The following is a 23,499-nucleotide window of genomic DNA, read 5'->3' as shown; positions in this document are numbered from 1 at the left end:
GATCACTGTGTTGACACCAACACAACTCTTACTATTTTTGAATCAGATTAAATGCAAATCTGACATTTAATCAACCAAATTGCATAAGTTTTAACTTTAATGTTTCAATACTTGATAACTTATATTTTCATTTGACTTAATCTGACATACAAAATTTGAATCCTCATATCCATGGTGAGTTTATTTTGTACAAGATATTGAAGCTTGTATTAACAAATAACTTCAAGGCACTACATCTATCAGCAGCATGGTACATGAACATGCTGGCAAATATTTGTGTGTGTCTATAGCCTGTAATAAACATTGCTGGGATATACTGATTTACCCATCTTCAATCAGTATGTCCCTAGATGATAAAATTTTGCATTTAGGTCATTCTCTAAAATCTGTGAAAGCAAATTTAGGGTATATAGTATTGGACCATAACAAATATCTTGTATTTTGGATGAGGCTGTTAAGCAGCATTTAGGTCACCATTACATTGACATAAGGTTTGAGTGCTATGGTTATTTCTAAAAGGTCCCAATAAAAACAGATTATTATATATACGGGGGTAAACAGGAAAAAAGGAAAAAAATATGATATTATATCCATTTGCAAAACACTATCTGATGGAAATTTGGGATTTTCAAAATTGTTAAATGATTATTAAATAGATTTTTAAATTTTCATTGTAATCTTAGAAGCAATATTTTGAAAAAAAAAATACTTAATATCTTAACAGCCTTTATGGAACTCACAATTTCTATTTTTTTAACATCATCACTACGACTCAATATCACCTGATTTATTTTGTATGATATCATAGCTCATTTAGTATATTAACTATAATGCATCCTGGTCTTATTATTGGTGTGGAGAAACAAACCTCATATGCTGCTGGTCCAGGTCCATCTTCCTTAAATTCTTTAAATCTCTTGTCTTTAGTCACCATAAGTCCTCCCCTTTTAGTGATGGTATCTTTCGTATTATATGCACCTGGTCCTAAATAAAAAAAAGAGTATGTTTCAAACTGCTATGGTTTTGATTCCGTTTTATTATTTTAACTTCTTCGTTATTCTTTATTTTTGGAAGAAGGAGGTGGATATTCAAGTTCTGAGAATGCATTACAATTTTAATGGAGCAAGTTTGCTTGAATAAAGGTCTGTAAGGGAAACACATTTGTAAATGTGCAAGGTCATATGCATAATAATGGTATATTTATCCCCAAAAAATAGTTGTTAAACACATGTGTATTCTTAATTCTGTTCTTGCTTACAAAGCAATTATATAGAAATAAATGCAAGATTTGAAAGATTTTTATCATTCATAGTTCGTGTCAGCAATAAACAACGATAAAATATTGTTTCTTTCTACGAACAGAACAAACAAATCCTTGTGACTAGAAATTGCAAACATTCAAGAAACACTAAAAGTCTTCCAAGATAATGCTAACAATATCCAGAATAGAATGTTTTATCGAGCCACTGTTTTACCTCAGATCTGATCACCACAGACATCACCAATTTGCTACACGAATTGTTATGGTCGTGATAAATAACATATGCAAATCTAACAAGCCAGACTTAGAACTGACTGTGAACATTTAGCGGATTTATGAGTATGTTTACAGAGAGTAATATGCCAGATATGAATGTATAATTATACTTCTTACTAGGAATAATCAAATTCCAAACTTGTCGCCTGTGGTGTTAGATGTAGAAACATGGAGCATTTCTAATTTGTACACCCGTAAATCTGGATAAAAGTAACAATGACTAATGCATTTAATCAACAAAATGGCATACGACATCTTCACCCAATATTATACAGGGTGATATGAGGTCAGCTCTTGCTGGAGCACTTGGTGTGAAACCATGAATTCTAAGAATGGAAATTCCAAGATATAAAGGTCATTCAAGGAATTCAGAGAAACCCGGAAACTTTGATGTGATGTGTAATTTACTTTTCATGAGTACTTGCAACCTTGTTAATAGGTGTTTTGAAAAGGTAATTAATTAGTAAAAAGCACAACATGTGTGGTTCTGTTGCATTATTAAGATATATGGCTTTTCTACACGCTTCCGAAATTATTTTAATCGAAGAATCTGTGCAAATAAATAGCTTTTTATTTGTTTTACTGGGATTAAATTGCTGTATACCTAACATTTATTATTCATAGAAACGAGACTTGAAAACACAATATGACTACTATCTGAGTTCCATGATAATAATGTTTCGAATTTCTATAGAAATATTGAAATCTGTCGTTTCGTATGATACGTCGTGTGTAATTTCAGAATTCCACTTATAAACACGGTACTTAACACAAGACTAAGGAGGGCAAACAAAAAAGAGTAATATAAAAGGCTGATCAAAGTCTACTGGCTAGTCATAGACCAAACATAAAAGTCCTATACAGCCAAACAGCTATCATTAAAATGAATATGTTTGTTATGTTAACAAAACATTTAACATTATCCTAATGGGTAAATCAATTTATTCCGACAAACAAAAATGAAAGCAACAAAAGTTAATGCCATTGACAAGGATGTATTTCCTTGTATAAACAGATAAAGTATCAACAATAAATACGGCGGAGATGATGCGTTTACTGAGTCTACTGAAAGCTCTTTCATGTTACAGAACAGGGAAGTACTCCAATAGATATAGTAAAGCCATCATAGTTAACCTATCTACTCGGGCAATGAAATAAAAACACATTACATTGCAATAAACTCCCTTATGTCCAATGTAATACATTTCCAATAATTAAGTAAAATAGGAATCAAACATGAATACTTATCCATCGGTTCTGTGACCAAACTCATCGGATTTCATCTATTTTAACACTCGAGAGTTTCTGAAGGGCAATGAAGCTGAAAGGAACAGTTGTTTCCAACACACGGTTTCCCTTATACAATAATTTCACTTCATGAGATAAAACGATATAAATAAGGCAAATTGTTTACTGACATGCAAAAGAAAGTAAAAATATTGCCTCAAATTAAGTAATTAATTACATCAAAGTCTTGCTTTTAATATGAAGATTTTTGATAACATATACATGTATTTAAAGAAACTGTAGATTACTAAATTTTTTTTTTTTGTAAATTAATAATATTATTAGTATTTGGGAAGTCTTTTTGTCAGGATGTGACATGCCTCAAATCTCGAAAATTGTAACCGGACTCTTTCAAAGCTGTCAAAAGAATTATATCACATAAAAGTTAATTAAGATTAATAAAATGAAAGCCAATTTAATACAAAAAACAATTTTTTCTATAGATCATTATATAAGTCCGACATTAAAGGCTTGTTAACAGGGGAAAATCTGTAGAAGAAAGCCAAGACCATAGACATGTAAAGAGAATAGGCTCCGACACACAAAAAGCTAATTATCCCACGTTGTGTTAGGGCTATGAAAGGCAAGAGTTATTACTCATAAATAATAAATTCATAATTGGAATCATTATTGGCTATGTGTAATAATCCACGGTAGAATTAAGTCTAGGTTTTAACTTTCTTATCTGAAGTTTATTGTCCATACATAGGATTTATGCTGCCAACTCTATAAAAAGCCCTCAGACCACCCGTGTATAATACACTGTTATCTATTTATCTTTTTTTAAAGAAGATCCAGTTTTTTTCAAATTCTTTATAAAAGGCCGTACTATTGAATAATGAAAAATCATGCATATTTTCCGGCATAGGACAAAAAGTTATGCAATAAACGTCTGCACTCTGTATGTGGTTGTGTGATTTTGGAGGGTTGTCAATTAAAGAAGATTTAAATCACATCTTATTAACTAGTAAGCATTTTAATTCGGTAAAGGTCGCATTTCATTTTATGTCAAGATGCAACAGGGAATATAATATTTGCGTTTATATGAATCCTTTGATTTAAGTCCGTGTATATCACTAATCTTACATATCCATCGGGTGTTTTAAGGCAGTGATAAAAACCATCTTGCAAAACACAAGTACAAAATCATATTACATCAAAAATGTGTCAAAATGATAGAAATATCAAACAAAGGTCCGCTCGAATTTACGGGGGAAAAGTTGATAAACTGACATGAAAAAGCGTAGAAAACTTCAATATTCTTTGGATTTATAGGAGCAGCAAATATGATAACATTTTTAGCATCAATATTATCTTCCAATCCAATAAAACCTAGAAAGGAATGACATGTAGTAATGTCAAATCCCTGCTTTACGATAAATTTATAGAACTTATCTGACTTTGCCTACTAAATGACTTTGAAATCGAAAAGTAAATAGCATTAGAGCAAATTATGGCTTTGTGATACGCTATACCTACTCACTCTCTATCTAAATTGTTTGGTTTATTACAACAATTGGAGAAATTTTAGGAAAATCAGTCAATTAGTAGTGACAATATCATCGTTTCTGTCTTTAAGGATCAAGCACAGGAAAAATCATTAAATATATTTAATTCGTTTGATTAGCTTTTATTGTACAGTACAAATAGTCGACAGAGGATGGCTTAATTCCACTGAATGTATAACAATTATTGAATATTATGTGGGATCAAGGCTCTAAATTAGGGGAACAGAGTAAAAACAAAATTAGATGATTCCATTGTTATTGAATAAGTAAATTAGTTATGTAAGATAATTTATTCAATTATTCTCGAATCAATTTCCCTGTCAGGGATTATAAGTAAATTGTTCCAGGTGCGAGATGAATACACATTATGGTTACGGGTCATTTCTTATAGTTATCATACAGAAATCAAATTATCTTGTATCTTGTTCTACATCAAAGGAGAACATATTCCTCATCATAAGTACATTCAGATGGTATACATGTATCTTCCATTATGCTATCAAAACTTTTTGTTTTTATCTATAAGATTTCTGTAAAGAATATCAAAATATAATTTGACTTGGCAGTATGGTTGTGTCCTGTATTAAAGCGATGGAACTTGATACCAAGAGCATATTACAAGACCTTGTGCTCAGCTATCTTTTGATTGTTCCAGGGTGAAAGGTTGATGTGTATTTAACTATTGTTTTGATACCTGATGTCTTCAAATAGAAGTGAAAAAGTCCTACATATGACTCTGCAGCTTCACAAATCTACAATCATTTCAGATTATTATCTAACATTATTGATATGTATTTCAAGTTTTATGGAAATAACATCAAAACTGTTGCCAAATAGTTTTTAGACTCAAATGTTTTATTGCTAAAATTCGAGTATATTTATTTTGAAACATCGTGTTGAATGATTTAACTGACTTGTGCACTGTTAAAAATAAGTGGGTTCAAAAGACTAATTAGAATATATTTCTTATAGCTTGTTAACTTCCATCAACGGACAGCCTTATCATTTAGTGTGTTTATATTTTCAGTGTCAGATTATACGGGCGGTGGGATGAGCTAGTTGATAGACACTTGTATGTACAGAAAGGTTTGTATATAGTGCAAGACAGTAATGGTCAAGTCTGGCTTATTTACTGCCCGCTTATTTCATGCACATATTAAAGCTGTCTTCAATCGGATAAGGACTGTGATAGCTAAGAATACTATGACAAATGGAAAAGTTAGTTGAACAAGAACATTAAGATACGTGTTCTCAAACATGAAGCTCTTTTCGTCTGCGAATCTGTCTTAGAATCATAACAAGTGGACACATTGAATAAATCTCAAGTCAGTGGGAAAAATTTTGCTGTTGGAAAACTCCATTGTATTAGGGATCTAGGGTACTGGCAACAATGCAAACGTTGATATTATGTCACAAAAACATGCAAAATCTGCCGATTTGGAAATAAAATCAGGCTAGTTCTTTTAAGCTGCTTCCAATAACCAAAAAAATGTAAATGCTGGATATATATATCAATAAGAAAAACAACCAAACATTACAATTAAACCCCTAAAAATCAATTAGAATCTGAGGGAACTTTCAAAGTTTGTAAATCTTTTTTTAAAATTTAGACTAGACTTGAATTTTTTTTTTAGGAAAAGGTAAAATGGTAGCATAAGTACACATAACACTACACAGAAACCTAAATAAAAATGCTTCAAAAACAGAAAGATGTAGAAATATGAACATGAATTTAAAAAATATTAATCATATTATCTAGCTAATATTAAGATTATTCTTGTAAAATTGGATTTCAGAAATTCACTCTGAAATATGCAGATATGAAATGCATGAGGGATGACCAATTTGTTATGGGCAAAGGGCATTATCATGCCACTGTTGTTTATATCAAAACTCTCAACAGCTGGTTACATATGTTGCATTTCTTAATCCATTTAGTTCTGCAACACAGATAAGTTTGAGTGATGACCAATGGTCAGTCTAATGGTAACAGGTGCAAGATGAATAATGATTTTATCTCAGACAAATGATATATTGATAAACCTGTACTTAATGACTCAGCATAGGTAAACTTTTATTGTTTCACTTTTCATGTACAAACATTATTAAATGATTGGTTTTGTAGCTGAGAATATTCTAAAACTGTACACAATAAATCTTGTTCCGTGGGACTCTCAACACACTGATTTTTTTTAAAATAGATCGCTTTGCAGGAGAAGTTGGAAGTTATTTTCTAGTATGCATTAATACAATTATCATATAAAGACATAGACCATGCTTATGAGATGGTCAAACAAAATATAAAAAAAATATAGCACTATTTCATCATCAGCTTTACCTACAACAGTTTCATGTTCATCGGGATTAAAACCCTTATTCTGTATATGTTTTTAAAGCTTTAAAAAAGTTATATGCTTCCCTCGGTTTTTGTTTGTGACCCTGATTGGTTTTAGCATAATGGATTTCTGACTTTCTTTTAAACAATATACAACCGTTGCCTTTATTTACATCATCATGAACATGTGTAATAAGTTTCAAATTGATGTGACCACAAAATCATGGTAAAAAAAACTTAAAGCAAATGAAATAAATAAAAAAGGATGCAGATGTTTATATCATAAGTTGAAAACAGGGAAAAAATTATAACCCTCTCTTGTATAAGACCAACACATTGAGTCAGATCTTAAATGTTTTGGATAAGAAGGTAACAGTCAGCAGGAAAACAAATCATTGTACCTGGACATATTTTTGACTCTTTTTTGGCTATTATTCCCTAATGCTCAGTGTTTGGTGACAAAACAAGAAGTTTTAAATGTTAACCCATGTAAACCTTCAACAATCTGCACTTGAAGCAAATACGGTACTACAGTCCCAACATGAAATTTTGAGGTGGTTTAGACACCCTGAAGGGGTCTCTTTAGATCTTAAAGGTTACATATAAACTTCATTAGATAATCAGATTATATTAACATCTGATTCAGTATAAAGGAGTTCCAAGTCAAATGTCTTGAAGAGATTGTTAGTATTAAGGCCAGAACAGTTGCCTGTCTGACAAATAAACTTTTTTTCCATACTTAACATCTCTCTTCATCTTAATTACAACTGGATACTCTTAATCCAATGTAGCCTTGCAGTCTTCTCTCAAGACAAGATATACTTATAGACTTTCAGATTTAATCAGGATTTTAAAGTGAACCTTAAATCCTCCACTAAATGTTCAGGTGCAGCAACAAAGTTAAACCCTTAACAAGGGCAGATGCTGGCGACAACCAATTACAGAAGGAGAGACAGTTAGATTTAGATCAAATGTTGTGATAATTTTTGTTCTTGTAAGACCTGAAGCAGTTGCACAATATCTAAAGCATCTCCAAGTCAAACATAACTGTATAATTCTCATAAACCTGTCAATATCTTTTAATTTCAACAAGGTGGTCTGTTTTAAAATTAGCTGCAAATACCCAAAGTAGATCATTTGGATGCATTCACAGAAATATTCCTGGTTTATCTCAGAATTGATGCAATCTTTGTAAAAGACTCAAAAGATCTTGTATAAATTTAATTTTGCTGCCATGTTCAAGATTACCATTGATTGGTAGTGACTTGACTAAATGGAATTGTGCATGCAGATAATCTCTCATTTTTGTTGAACTGCAAATGCATTTGAGTAGCTGTCAGATTTGCTTTAATGGCTAAGATAAGATAGTATTGTATAGATGGATATTATTTTGAAATTTGTATTCCAGGATGTCAACACAACAATTTACAAGTAAAACAGATTCTGTAGTTTTCAACAGGAAGAAATAAACATAAGAAACAGATTTCATCATGACTCACTGTTTACTCATAGGAAAAAAATCCTCTTTTCCACCATAGGCTTTAAAAAACTTAAGTTCGAAGTTGAAAAACTTATATATTTCATGTCATTACTTTTTATTTTGAAGTATGTAAATAAATTCACGGAGAAAGCAGATATTGTATATCATTCTTCTTTAACACTGCTTAATCTTTTGCTCTACATCATAAACCAAATTTATCTTCAGTAAAATTCGAGATACCATTTTTTTTTAACTTGCAAATGAACAAAATTAAAACAGATGTCATCTTCAAAAGAAGTAAATTTAAGTACACAGTACAAAAATTTACACAAACTTAAACTAAATTAGATTTTGTTTATGTATTTTAATCAGCTCCCATGTCAAAGAGTACAGTTATATAGATTCGAAACTAGTTCAAATTGTCTTGGTGGGTTGTTGCGGTCATGTTGTCAGTATTTACTTGGACAGAGTCCAGTTTCAAAACCCTCCACGTTTTAACATCAGTTTTAAAAAGAGGAAGTCTTAATTGACTGAATAAACTTTCTAGTGGAACATTAAATAAGGAAATTAATCAAGTGGTATGGCATGTAGTACCAAGATCAGACTCTGAGATGTTGTAACTAAGAGCAAAAATTACATTCCTGGAATTCAAATATAGAACAATGAGTTTTCTGGATTTGGGTTTGGGGAAAAAAGAAGCCTTATTTCAAGTATGAAGAACTTTTTTAGATTTCAAGACGGAGGATATATAAGGAAAGTGAGGAAAAGACTTGATTTTAGAGATGACTTACCCTGATCTAAAATGAGAGGTATTGACTTACCTGGATTTTCTAGATCAGGCTGTAGTACCGCTGTATCTCTTGCTGGTGCAAATCTTGAGGCAGCAGTCAAGAATGATCCTTGTTTTCTGCCAGCATCATCAGTTCTTGGTTTAGCTCTCTCTATTCTAACCTGTGATTTCTGGTAGGATTGACTGACTTCATAGGAACCTGGTGGTGGTAGTTCCTACAAACAAACAATTCAGTATAATTATTTTTTTTTTTTTAAATTTCAAAACAAGATATCTGACCAATACAGGTCTGGGACATTATTATTTCTGAAGCACATGGCTTAAAATCAAGCATACAAGATGCTCAAAAATTATGTTCTAAACCAGCATCTGAATATTATTTCTGTAAAAGTGTATTAAGCTATATTGGTAAATACTTTCATAGATTGATGATGAACTTGCTAATGGACATTTAAAGGCAACAAGACGAAACAGTTTAAAGCACCTAGTTTGGAGTCAGATTGATTGATTGATTGTTGGTTGTTTAATGTTCAGTGGCAAATATTTCATGCATGTTCAGGACAAGAACAAGTTAACAATAAATACAATAGGTAGGTTTTGTAATAATAAGGCCATCCGGAATGATGGTCGGTGAAATTTGGACTGCCACAGGAAAACGAGGGTATATTGGATAAGGACAGAAATTTTGCCTTGCAACAGGCCACCTACGGACCCCTCAAAGAGTTGTTGCAAGGGTTCTTAATGTGCAAAGAGCATGGCACTCTCTTTACACCAGGCATCAGATTTAATGTCCCAAATCTGACCAGACGTGGCTGCAAACTTCATACATCCCACACAGCCAAACCGACGCCCCACTTTGGCAAGCGTTTTACTGGTTGACCATATGACCATATTTTGTTTCCCCAGACACCCTTGGGGGTTTGGAGTCTGAAGAGAATAGTTTCTTTGATCTTTATAGAAGAACACTTTGGATAAGCAACAAGCCGACAGCAGCCTGAAGACCTGAAAAGAGTCAATAAATGGTCTTTAATGAAGAGAATATCAGTTAAGGATCTAGGAATTTCAAAAAGGGGAGGTTTGGTCGGGTCCTGAAGAGCCCCATTGACAATAATGCACAAAAAGGTGTGGCTCTGTCAAAATTAAGAAAATTTAATAAAAACACATATCTTATGCCAAAAAAAAGAGTAAACTTTGTAGCTGGGTCTTGAAGAGCCTGATCAACGATAATGCACAAAAAAGTGCGGCTCTGTCAAAACATGAAAATGTAATAAAAACACATATCTTATGGCAAAAACAGAGTAAACTTTGTGCCCTCTCACTAGGACCCCCTCTCAATTACCTTAAATCTAAGACAATTGTAAATAATTTTAACTGATGCAATCAAAGAATAGATCTGTAAACCAAACTCTAAATATATAGGAAAAAAACAAGTCATAAAGACAATGATAACAATCAATGAGATTCCTGCTTTGAGAAAGGCACAAAAACATGTCAAAAACTCTTGTCTGATAATTCTGTTTTATTCTATGGCTATCTACTATCAACAACAGAAATTCGAAATTGGATAAGACAAAGAGGAAAATAAGTTTAAAAAAAAACTATTTATTATGAGAAAACAAAATTATCTACATTTTCAAATGTCAAATACTAATTGTCTAATCATGTAGTTCTATGATGAATTATGTCTATGGTTATCAGAAATAAATTATAAACAAGACTTTGTGCATGATAATTTTACAAAAACTATTAACATGTTCTTAATCATCCCTTTGTCAAAGAGGATGGTTCAAAACTGTACAAAAAATGACAATATTTCTGTGTCATTGCAGAAGAATTTACATTTTTTGGTTATTTTGCTAAAAACTGCTATTCTGTTGATGATTTGATATGTATTTTCATTCAAGTCATCAGTAAAATGTTTTAGTTTTCTTGAGGCCATGTTTGATATCTACCTAATTACATCAATCATAAACATTTAAAAGTTAAAACCACAAACTTCAGTGCTGCTTGTAATAATCAGTAAAATTCAATTCTTTATAGATCTGACAAATATTGGGTGAAAAACAATTGTCCTCCTTACTTTGTCAAACTCTTAAACTTTGGTGTATTTCAGTTCCAAAAAAAAATAATAGTGTATTATAATTTGTAACTAATGGAATGTACCTAAAGACTATCCAGTAGCCAATGTTACATTGCAAGTTCACATAAAAAAGGAAGTCTTCTGTATTTTGTTAAACTATTTTTTTCCGTTATTTGAGGTCCTGAACAATTACTGTATTATTTTCATTTCTAACCTATACAATTCCTATCAAAATGCAATCATGGTTGACCATGGTCACCATCTCTAACCATTGATATCCATGCTCAAACCATGAAAAGGCGGGCACGGTTGGATGTGCTTTACACCATGGCCAACTATGGTTTTCCACTATTTTGACCATGGTCATACATCTGACCATGGCTGATCAAGCTCAATCTTAAGTGATTTACCATCGTCTTACATCTGACTTTGGTTGACCAAGCTCAATCTCAAGTGGTTGACCATCAGGTCTTACATCTGACCATGGTTGATCAAGCTCAATCTCAAGTGGTTGACCATGGTCTCACATCTGACCATGATTGACCATGGTAAACCAAGCTCAAATCTCAAGTGGTTGACCATGGTCTCACATCTGACCATGATTGACCATGGTAAACCAAGCTCAAATCTCAAGTGGTTGACCATTGTCAATTTGACAACCATGTTTATTCTACCTTTGTGACCATGGTAGTACAACTGACCATCTGTAACCACTTAATGACCAGTAGCCAAAAAAACGTAAAATTAGACAATAAGAAAAAATACTTAAAAGGTTTAGAATAAGAGCAGAGAAACTTCTGATTGAATGAGGATAGTTAACTTGGAAATTAGAAATTGTAAAGTGTCCTGTATCTATAGCACTTGTTACATAATTATGTACTATATTCTAACATTAGTCCGAATGCATTAAAATCTTAAAATCGTATTAATTTTCCCTGGTACTAAAATAAATTACAAAGTTGCAGAGTAACTGCACAATTTGTATACTTTTCCTTAATGATTTACCAATAACAATTAAATCAACTTGTATATATTTACAAAAAGTGACAAGCTATTCATAGAACTAGTAAAGCCATTACAGTACATGTCTTTATACCACACAGGACAATAATTTGTACCATATTATCAATTATTGAAGGATAATATGCATTCATGCCTACAGGAAAAACATGTAAAATATCTCTTTTATAGCCATGGCAAATTAACTGGTATTAGTATTACGATCACAAGTCCAGATTTAGACCACATTTTCAGGTGTTTGTCTCAAGGGCTAAAGTGACCATTGTAAATCAAAAATGTGTATAAATCATATCAAACATAGCCACTAAGCTTTGAACAAATTAAGGAGGACCTTTATGTCAAAATATAAACCTTCGAAGGTAGATCATATGAAAACTATGATGAGAGGAGGCATTAAGATGTCAAGTCCTTAGCTGTAAGCTTATTATATGGTCACTCTGACATGCTAATAACTGCAGTAAGTCATGTCATACATAACATATTATTCAAAAATCACTGTAAATATGACACCTACTGCAAATAGTCTGATTTATGTTGATCTTTTCAGGCTAAAACATATTTTTGTGTGTGAGGATAATTTAAACATATATTTTACTAATTAATGTAAAATATCTTGAATAGTAATTTCCCTTCCAGTCAAGTTGACAGACTAGATAACATTAAAGCCAAAACTTCCATTATAGAGATTATATTATGATAAAATATTTTAATTATAAATATATAGCTATAAATCATTAGAATTGGGGCTTGGACAACTGATACAGTTGTGGTACTTTCCAAAATCTAAAGTTTACTTAGGTAAGCTGTGTGAAAAACATATCATATACCAAGTAAAGTTTGACAAAGTAATTAAAGAATACACTACAGATTAATAATAAAACCTTTCTGAAACAGGATAATTTACATAAAAATACATAATTTATTAACATGCCGAGGTCATAAACCAATAACAAGTTCAAGTCACAAATTGTATACAACTAATCAAAATTTATATGCCATAAAATAACATAAAAGTAATTGTATATCTTTTAAAAGATCTAAAGACATTAAAATAAATTTTTAATGTCAAATTGGACTGTGTCTTGATGGGGTAGATGGTACTTGAGATAAATAACTGGGATGTAACTGGAGAAAAGTTTGTCTAACCAGATACACAGACCACTTGTGTGTTATTAGACATTGTAAACACAGACTCATGTTAGGGTAGCTGTTTATAAACTGTTACATAAACATTAGTGTAACATATGGCCAATATTACATTGTTTTCATTCTGCTACAATCAAGGTTTGACTGACAAGTTAGCCAAACTGATTATTGAATCTTAATTGAAGGAAATCAGAACATGATTTCTCATAAATACTTTAATAAACAACTTCCTTTTGAACTTTATACAGAACAACTTTCCTTTTCAGACTTGTTTAGTATACCCATCCTTGAGGTAATTGACAATATTAGAGAAACTTATCTAAACTAGGGAAGACAACTCTTAGTATTACATTTATTATCAACAGTACTCATCAAACTCTGATACGTGCTAGGGAGAAGGCAACACAAACAGCTGAGGAAAATTCAACGTTTGAAAATCTGTTGTTTTTTTTTCTCTGACTCTAAAATAGGTTTTTTTTATTAATCAGTTCCATTTATCTCTTAAGATATGATGTTGTACAGTGGCCATAGCCAATCAAACTACAATTTATAATTCATGAAAAAATGCTAATGGTGATTCTATCGGTACATTTTTCTCAGATTTACATTGATTCCTAAATATTTGTACTTTACTATAGGGTTAAGAGGTCTTGTAGAAACAATGCCAATATAATTTGGCAGATTTGACATTTATAAACAGTTTGATAGAAAGAACATTTGTTTTATCATTTAATAGAATCTCCAAAACAATGTAACCTGGGTTATACCAATATACAGCATCTCATCTGACAACTCGATTGAATCATCCAAATCTGCAACAAAATGCTATTATGTAAAGCCCTTTTATTGCCCAATCCATTACGGTGAAATATGTATTGCTGTAAATATGACTAAACATTCAGATAACTATTCCCTAACTTGACCGTCATAACATAAATCACGGTGACTGACTCTGTCGCAGGGATGTTACAGTGTCACTGTTCCCTCCGTGGTTCGTACCAGAGTAACTCTGATTAAAAATTGAAACAAGTGTGATAAAGTGGAAATCAATCGCAGCAATACTGTAAAGAGCATGATATTGGGTCTATAAGAAATTGGCTCTTTGACTTCTGTCTTAATGGCTTTGTCTATAATAGTACGGTACAACCTTAACTATTCCGCAGATGCTTCAATTGATCTAATCAATGGGGTTACAGTTGTCGTAAGTTGTATATTTCACTCCGATACCACATCTTTGATTTCAGAGTTTCATTGATTGAAATCCATAACTCAGCTGTAAAGTGGATATATTTTTACAATTCTTTTCTGATATAAAATCTATTTTCAACATCAATTTCAGTATTGTTTTTCATATGTCATCGATTAATGCGTACAAAAAAATACATTTTATATGCATCTGCCAGATTTTTTAAGAAAAAAAATATTACATAAGTTTGATTCAGATTAATAAACTGTGATATGAAAGAAACTTTGCAGGAGTTAATAAAATTTCTGATTAAAATTTTAATTAAATGAAGGCAATATAGATTTGAATTTCAGTATAAATCTTATGTTGATGGTATATATGTCAATATGTCTTCATCATTTTATCCTGAAATTATAGTCAGCATAACATTTTCTTATTTGTTATAAAAATTATAGTCAGCATAACATTTTCTTATTTGTTATAAAAATTATAGTCAGCATAACATTTTGTTATTTGTTATAACAAGAGTGCACACGCTGAAATGTCTCGCCTTCTATACTAATCATTGATATTATGTTGATAGTCCTAAGTAAAAAGCTAAGCTTTATAACAACTGTACCATAAACTTAACATTAACCAAGATATCTAAACAAAGACCAATGAACCTTGAAAATGAGGTCAAGGTCAGATGAACCATGCCAGGCAGACATGTACAGCTAACAATGCTTCTATACAACATATATAGTTGACCTATTACTTATAGTTTAAGAAAAATAGACCAAAACACAAAAACTTAACACTGTGCAATGAACCGTGAAAATGAGGTCACGGTCAAATAAAACCTGCGCGACTGACATAAAGATCATTAAATATTTCCATACACCAAATATAGTTGACCTAAGGCATATAGTATTAGATAAAAAGACCAAAACTCAAAAACTTAACTTTGACCATTGAACCATGAAAATGAGGTCAAGGTCACATGACATCTGCCCGCTAGACATGTACACCTTACAATCATTCCATACAACAAATATTGTAGACCTATTGCATATAGTATGAGAACAACAGACCAAAACACAAAAATTCAACTATAACCACTGAACCATGAAAATGAGGTCAAGGTCAGATGACACCTGCCAGTTGGACATGTACACCTTACAGTCCTTCCATACACCGAATATACTAGCCCTATTGCTTATAGTATCTGAGATATGGACTTGACCACCAAAACTTAACCTTGTTCACTGATCCATGAAATGAGGTCGAGGTCAAGTGAAAACTGTCTGACAGACATGAGGACCTTGCAAGGTACGCACATATCAAATATAGTTATCCTATTACTTATAATAAGAGAGAATTCAACATTACAAAAAATTTGAACTTTTTTTTCAAGTGGTCACTGAACCATGAAAATGAGGTCAAGGACATTGGACATGTGACTGACGGAAACTTCGTAACATGAGGCATCTATATACAAAGTATGAAGCATCCAGGTCTTCCACCTTCTAAAATATAAAGCTTTTAAGAAGTTAGCTAACGCCGCCGCCGTAGCCGCCGCCGGATCACTATCCCTATGTCGAGCTTTCTGCAACAAAAGTTGCAGGCTCGACAAAAATTATAGTCAGCATAACATTTTCTTATTTGTTATAAAAATTATAGTCAGCATAACATTTTCTTATTTGTTATAAAAATTATAATCAGCATAACATTTTCTTATTTGTCATCTCTGTTGATAATAGAAATTTTAGATTTATTCTTTGGAGGGGTCCTTAGATGACCACTTGCAATGTTCAATTTTTGACCTTTACCTTGGTACTCAACATATCCAATTTTCAGACCAATAAACTTTAGACCCACTTTCATCACTTCACATATTACATATATGTCTTTATAAAGAATTATAAAACTAAAATATATTGACTTCTGAGCCAATGATCCTTTTATAATGCCTAAGGCCATAACTTTCAGAAAATTCGCAAAATAAGTGTAGAACATAACAAGGGGCAATGGGTCAACCTTAGGTCTAAAACAAACAACACCTAATGACCATACTAAAGTGTTAAGAATCCAAACACACAAAAAAAGTGTGAACTCATATGCTTAGGAAGGGGCAGTTATTCCTACTGTAAGTACTCTCTTCTCCTCTATTCTGTTTAAATCTGCTGATGAAACATATCCAGTGAAAGTTCTCTTACATTACAAAAATATATAAACCATAGTTTGATGTAAATTCCCTTATATAATAGTGACAGAAAATGAGTTTGAAATATAAAACACTTTTTCTGGACAAAGGATAGACACAACTCAAGGTGGTCTAACTAGTGGCTAATGATCAACTTCTTTTCATTTCACACATTAACTGAGTAGGTATGGTTTTAACCAAATTAAAATAAAATGGCAGTTGTAATAGGACAAAATGGATATAAAAATTCAGGGGGAATCTTTTTTATGTTAATTTTCTGGTTTATAATTTTACTGTCATCATTTATTTTTGTTTTAAACTTTGAATGTCATTATTTTGATAATAGATCCATACAACCTATTTACATGTTTGCTTTGTGAAAACACTTAAAACTTTGAATCTTTTCAATCAAAAGATGACAATGAAATTACACAGGAATGTACAAGTGGAATGACTCCTCCCATAATAAATTCGCCTAATAAATTCTAGATATCATTATCAAAATTTAAGGCATACATATATATATATATATATATATATATATATATATGGCGAACCTTTAAGGATAAGAAACTTTAAATATCAAATTAACTCTAAAAACTTGTTAAAATAACATCAATCAGTATTATGAAATAAAACAGATCATATATTTATAATAAATATACAAACTACATAAAATTCAAATTGTATACAGAAAAGAAAGATAAAACAAGTTTGCTACTAAGCCCTGATAAAATCTTATCAATGCATTACTGCTTGTAAAATCACAATATTTAATAAAGATTCGGGAATTACAAGTAATGCAAACTTCCTTCCTATGTTATCACCAAAATTATAACTCATCCTGATGAAAGCTAATTTTTGGCAACATACAAATAACTAATCTGAAGAAAAAATATACTTAAGAAGCTTATAGGTAATATTTGGATGCACAATATACTGTGGACTCATTTATTTTCTAAGGTACCAATTTAACAAATATTTCATGGTTTTGCCAAAGTCTAGATCTGCATACAATCTGATAGAAATTTGAATTTAGTTGGACATTTAAAACCGTTGTTGACGTGTTCCCAAGAAAACCATGAAAATTGGTATCCAACAAATAATAATGAATTCACAGTATGTAGTTTTCCATGGTTAACTATGGACAATTGGGACTATTGGGACAAGAAAACTAAAAAAAATCAATGTCTAATATTTCCACCTGATATGCATGTAATGTTTGCCACTGGCACATATAAAGTTATCCAACCATCTATTATCTTTTAAAACAGGAGAGGTTGGTTCTTATCCTGGAAGTCAGAATATATTCCTGTCAATAAAGACCATTGCATTTATTCAAAATTTAAGATTATTTGGTATTTCAAACGATGTTTAACATAAAAAGAAAATCACTCAATTTCCAAGACAAATTAGATTTTGTTAAAAAGTTTTGTTTTCTTGAGAAAAAAAGGACAAAAAACAAAATAAAACTTAATGAAGTGGGTATAATTGTGATGAATAGACTCCCCTTTTGACAGTAATACCAACTGTGGGTCAGACATTATCAATGTTTCTGTCAATACTATTATCCCTTAGGTATGTCTATTTATCAGGATAATGCTCTCTCTACAAGTATCAATAAAAGGAAATGTATGAGACAGCAACCCAAATAATAAAAATAACATAAGGGTAACAGTCTTCAACAATAGCCGTTATCACAATCTGTCACTGTTAACTATCATGTTAATCATACCATATTTTGATAAATTCTTGAAACTGTTATAACTTGTATTTATAATTATATAAATAACATAAATAAACTGTTATCACAGAGATATGTCTTGCCTTTTTGTAATTTTGATTATGCAAATGTTGAAATCAAAATCAATTCTTTAACATCTTACACAAGTTATGCAAATATTCAAAGTCAATGAACCATGACTGAGTAACATGGCTCAACAATCTCCATGTAAATGAGATGTGCCAATGCTAATATAACTGCATACCAAATACCATTGACTTATTATAAGTCGTTCTCAAACCTGAATACAAACATTAACTTGTAAAGTATGAAAAAGTTTCAAAGTCAATGAACCATGAAGAGGGGGTGGATCTAAATAATCTCCATGGAAACGATACTTGCAGATGCCAATAATTATGCATACCAAATATCATTGACTTTACATTAGCAGTTCATCTAAAACTGATCTAATCACAAACTAATACATGTAAACTAAGATAAGTTTCAGTCATTAGACTGTGACTGAGGGGTGAGGCCAAATATTCTCCACGGAAATGAGATGTGCCAATGCTTATACAACTGAATACCAATTAACATTAGCCTTCCACTAATGGTTCCCCTTGAAATGACCTAATCACAAACTAAGACTGATAACTTTGAAAAATTTTCAAAATCAATAGACCATGACTGAAGCGGCAGGGCCAAATAATCTACATGGAATTGAGATGTGCCAATGCTTATGCAACTGCATACCAAATATCATTGACCTACCACTTGTGGTTCCACATAAACTGACCTAATCACATACTAATACAATGTACATGTAAAATAAGCAAAAGTTTCGAAGTCAATAGACCATGACTGAAGGGGCAGGGCCAAATAATCTCCATGAAAATGAGATGTGCCAATGCTTATATAATTGCATACCAAATATGATTGACCTACCCCTTGTGGTTCACCATAAACTAGACCTAATCACAAACTAATTCATTGTTGACGCCATTGCCACCGCGGACGCCGTCGGAAACAGCATATCTATGTCTCGTTTTTTGACTCCGTCAAGGAGAGACAAAAAAACTCTATAAAATACTCCAATTAAACAGAGAACAAAAGATACTATAGATACAAAAAAAGAAGGCTTACTATAATCTAAAAATAGACTGCAATAAAAGCATAACTCTGCTGCACATTATACTCCATCTTGCAGAATGATTACAATAGAAGTTTGGCAAAAATCATTTTGAAAGAAGCTTATTCAAATATTGATTCATAATTAACTATATAGGAGGCATAGCAAAAATGTAACATTTGAGATTGGCTTGAAACAGTTAAGTATAGTTTCATTGAGACCAGTGAATTCAAAATATATGATGAGTGGACAAAAGATCAAAAGCACACTGCTAAATAAATGTAAACATATCAAATTATGTAACTAGAAAAGTAATAAAAGTACAGAAATTATTTGTTCATCATGACTGATAATCGTAATCAAGGAATTTGTATGAAAAATGACAAAAATGTTCTAGATTTCTTTGTTTAATTGTTGGTTCTAAATATTTTTTCCTCCTTTAGACAGTTGAAGTCCTCCTAAACTGACAGATATTGTGATAAAAGAGGATTTTCTTCTCCGATTTTTTCAACAGATTGTAATTTATGTTCTGGCTTGTTTCATTTTAATGATAATAACTATGACATAAATGGGAAATAGACAGCATTTGACAAGCCCTTGAGGTACATTTGAGAAATTATGATTGAATCGCCCACCTTGTTTTCTCCGACATGAACCTGGACTCCAGCAAAAGGCTACAAAAAATCGGAAGTTTTTATCCCATCAAATTTTTTACCTTGATGTCAAAAGTTTATAACCTTTTGATGTATTCCATTATCATGTCCTAAAGATCAAATTGAAAGATCAATAGATAATGGTCAAATCACCACAAAACACCAATTAAACAAGACAAAAAAATGTATGGACACACCTCACTGTTTTATTTGATCTGCTTCATCTCATGAGAAATATGAAGACTTGTCTGTTATTTTTTTTCTGTCTAAGAACATAAGATTTCTGACTCCAAAATAAAAGAACTGCATGTTATAAATTAAGTAAATGAAATGCCTGTACCTGAATGCATTAAACTGACAGTTACAAATCTAATATATCTATTTTTTCTGTGCTAACACACATCTACTTAATTACATCAAAGACTACTGATAAACTATGGGGACACATCTTTTATACCTTTTTCTGAATTTGATGTCATATATGAAAGCGTGCCTTATTCAGGGGTTTAATCATTATTGGTCCTGGTTCAAGGCACAAATCAATTAGAAATTCTTTCTAAGGTATTTTTTCATGGTTTTGATCTGCGACCATAAATAGCAAAAGTATTTTATTGTATCTGTATACAAATCAAAGAATAGAGTACCAATGTCCCCCGCCTTGCACATATTTTATCTGTCAAGGTCAATAACTTAATTTTTTAAATAAATATCATAAAGAAATGAAATCTTCTGTTTTAAATATATTTGATCAGCACTGATTTTTAAAACTTAAAAAAAATTGATGTTATAAACCTTTGATAAAAATCTGACAAGAATTGTACACATTAGAGCGCTTACAATGAAATGTTCAATATTATTATCCAAGGGGCATCATCTCCATAACTCTTTTACAAATTTTTGATTGACACTGATTTTCTAACTGAGGGACGACATCAAAATTTCAATGAAGGATAAAAAACTTAATTCACATAGTTGTTTCACTGACCCCCACACCCCCCTCTTAACTTAATTTGGGAAAAATTGATTGACCAATAGGGATATATGTAAAATCGATTTTAGATTAACAAAACTTGCAGCAATGTTGACCCCCCAGCCCCAAACTATTTGATTTAAGTTTTTTTTATCCTACATCGATCTTTTGATGTCGTCCCTAACTAGACTGAGACATTGCTGATATAAAACCTATGATAAAAGTTCTTAAAAATCTGGCAAGAATTGTACACATGAGAGCCTACCAATGCAATATTCCATATAAATGATACTTTCAAGGGACATAAGCAGCATAACTCTCTCTTTAAATAAAGCATTGCATTAGGGACAATAAATTTACTAACTTTGAAGAAATAAGGTATAAAATAACATTTGCAGTACAAATTTTATTTCACTAAATGCATTTGTACAATAAATGTCTCTTCAGTGTTTCATAACTTCAAAATTTGAAAATCCAAAACAAAATATTGAAAAGCTGATCAAATAAAAAAGGACCTAACATTTAGCCAATCAGAGATGTGCATGAGGGATATACTTTCATTCCTTGAAAATGATTCCAACTTTTAAAATAAATTATTATTTAATTAATAAAAACAGTACTTTTATGAGAGAATTGGCTATTTTCATTCACCAGAAATGTTTTTTTATATCATCAACTTAAAATTACCTCTACTTTAAGAAAAATATAAACAGATTTCGTATCATAACAGTTCTTTTGTTCTGGAGTCTTGACATTAAAACAAAGTAGAGTAAGGACAGAAAGTGTAAAAACTGCAATTACTATTACTATGAAGCACATGTTTATTTAGGAAAGCATGTCCCATACAAAGTTTTACCCATAAAAGAATGTAATTGATCAATATTTATTCTAAACATTGGCACTTTAAGATAACTATAATTGGTATAAGAGATGTACAATAAAATGACAATTCCTAGAAACTATCACCCAGATAATTGGCTCAGCTCTATAGGGACTTCAACATTTGTTCTATTTAACATTCTCTCATAAAGTTCAATTTCACAAGGGAGTAACTTTTATTATTGAACTGTCAATCAAACAAGATTTTTTCAAACTTTGTCTTTAAATTAATTTGAAAATATAGTTTCTGTATCTCTGTTAAAAATGTGTTCTTTTTGTAAGAATTATTTACATCTCTTTGTTATGTGTTAGAAAAGAGCAATGTCAGATGTCATAGTATAGCATCACTTGGGAAAACTTGTATCTAGGAAAATATAAAAAAAGCTATTCTATTTTTAATGAGAAATGATATAGAATAACCTGGGAATGGAGTTAGTGTTGCACTTTTCAAGTCTATTAGATAGGAATTGTACAATGGTATAGCCTTTGAAGAAATTACAATTAACACCTTTACACTCTATCATTTTATGTCTATCACTTTTATAATTAATGGAATGTTTCTAACAAAAATCAATTGTCACATTAATAAAAGGATATATAGCAGTCTAGAAAACTGTAAGAATTGTACTTTAACATAGAGGTCTGCGTGCTCAAGCTAAATTAGATTTTAATGGACCCTATTCAATAGAAGAACACAAAATTTTCATTAGTAGAGATGCAGACTCAGAATTTTAAATTCTGTATACATGGTAACATCCACATATTACAGATCTTTTATTTCATCAAAAAGTATTCTTTTTTTTAAAAACCTTATCACAGTTTTTTTTTTTTTTACAAAACATAAAATATCTATTTAAATATATACAGAAAGAGGAAGACAAAAAAAAAAAACAAGCAAAAACAATACAAGCTACAATTCTTCATGATATAACATTTTGTGCTGTAAAAAAGGACTTAGATTTTAGCATATAAAACCAACTATAATCCACTACCAGCAAGATTGTTTTACAGTTTTCCTAATTTTTGATATTTGTATAAAGCTCATCAAATAACGCATTGTTGCACTGTAAATAATATTGCTCATCCTCCCATTGCATGGTATCTATCAAAAAAATCTTTTTTTTTCAAGACATGAATGTAATTTTGAGCTATAAACAATCAATCAGTCTTCTTATTATCTGACAAGGGAGGTGTATTGTGCCCTGGTGCATACTAATCATGTAAAATATGTTTTATTTTTAATGTTAAACTTTAAATCACAGCTGACTTCTTCTTTGATAACAGTAATCTTGCCCCGTTTTACAAAAAAATTACAAAAGTATAAAACCTCCAGGTTTAAATGACAACTGTTTTAATCCTTATATTTTATGACCTAAATCTGTAAACTTATGTTTGTATCAAAGTTTCCATCTATAAATGAATTGCTTTTAAGTCTAGGAGATAAAAGGCAATTGCTTTTAAGATTTGTTTAAAATTTAGACATTTATTACTTAATTCTGAGACATAAATATGCTGGAAAAATACCAACAGGAAATCTGCAATCAAATTCATTTTATTGGATAAAATCTAATTTAATTGAAAAAACATACAC

The 23,499-nt window shown here is 31.2% G+C and overlaps 1 protein-coding gene across 1 annotated transcript in view; it reads right to left on the bottom strand.

The window, feature by feature from the left end:
* Positions 1-23,499, bottom strand: part of LOC143045947 (sperm-tail PG-rich repeat-containing protein 2-like) — a 50,115-nt gene that overhangs the window by 5,740 nt on the left and 20,876 nt on the right. The window contains exons 10-11 of the mRNA XM_076218802.1: positions 8,969-9,152; positions 869-984 (exon numbers count right to left, since the gene is read on the bottom strand). Of these exons, the coding sequence (XP_076074917.1) occupies positions 869-984; positions 8,969-9,152 (300 nt within the window). The remainder of the gene's footprint in view (positions 1-868; positions 985-8,968; positions 9,153-23,499) is intronic.

This window comes from Mytilus galloprovincialis, chromosome 9, assembly GCF_965363235.1.
Source record: "Mytilus galloprovincialis chromosome 9, xbMytGall1.hap1.1, whole genome shotgun sequence".
NCBI lineage: Eukaryota > Metazoa > Mollusca > Bivalvia > Mytilida > Mytilidae > Mytilus > Mytilus galloprovincialis.
The sequence above is the reverse complement of the archived record's forward strand: the minus strand, read 5'-3'. Positions and strand labels throughout refer to the sequence as shown.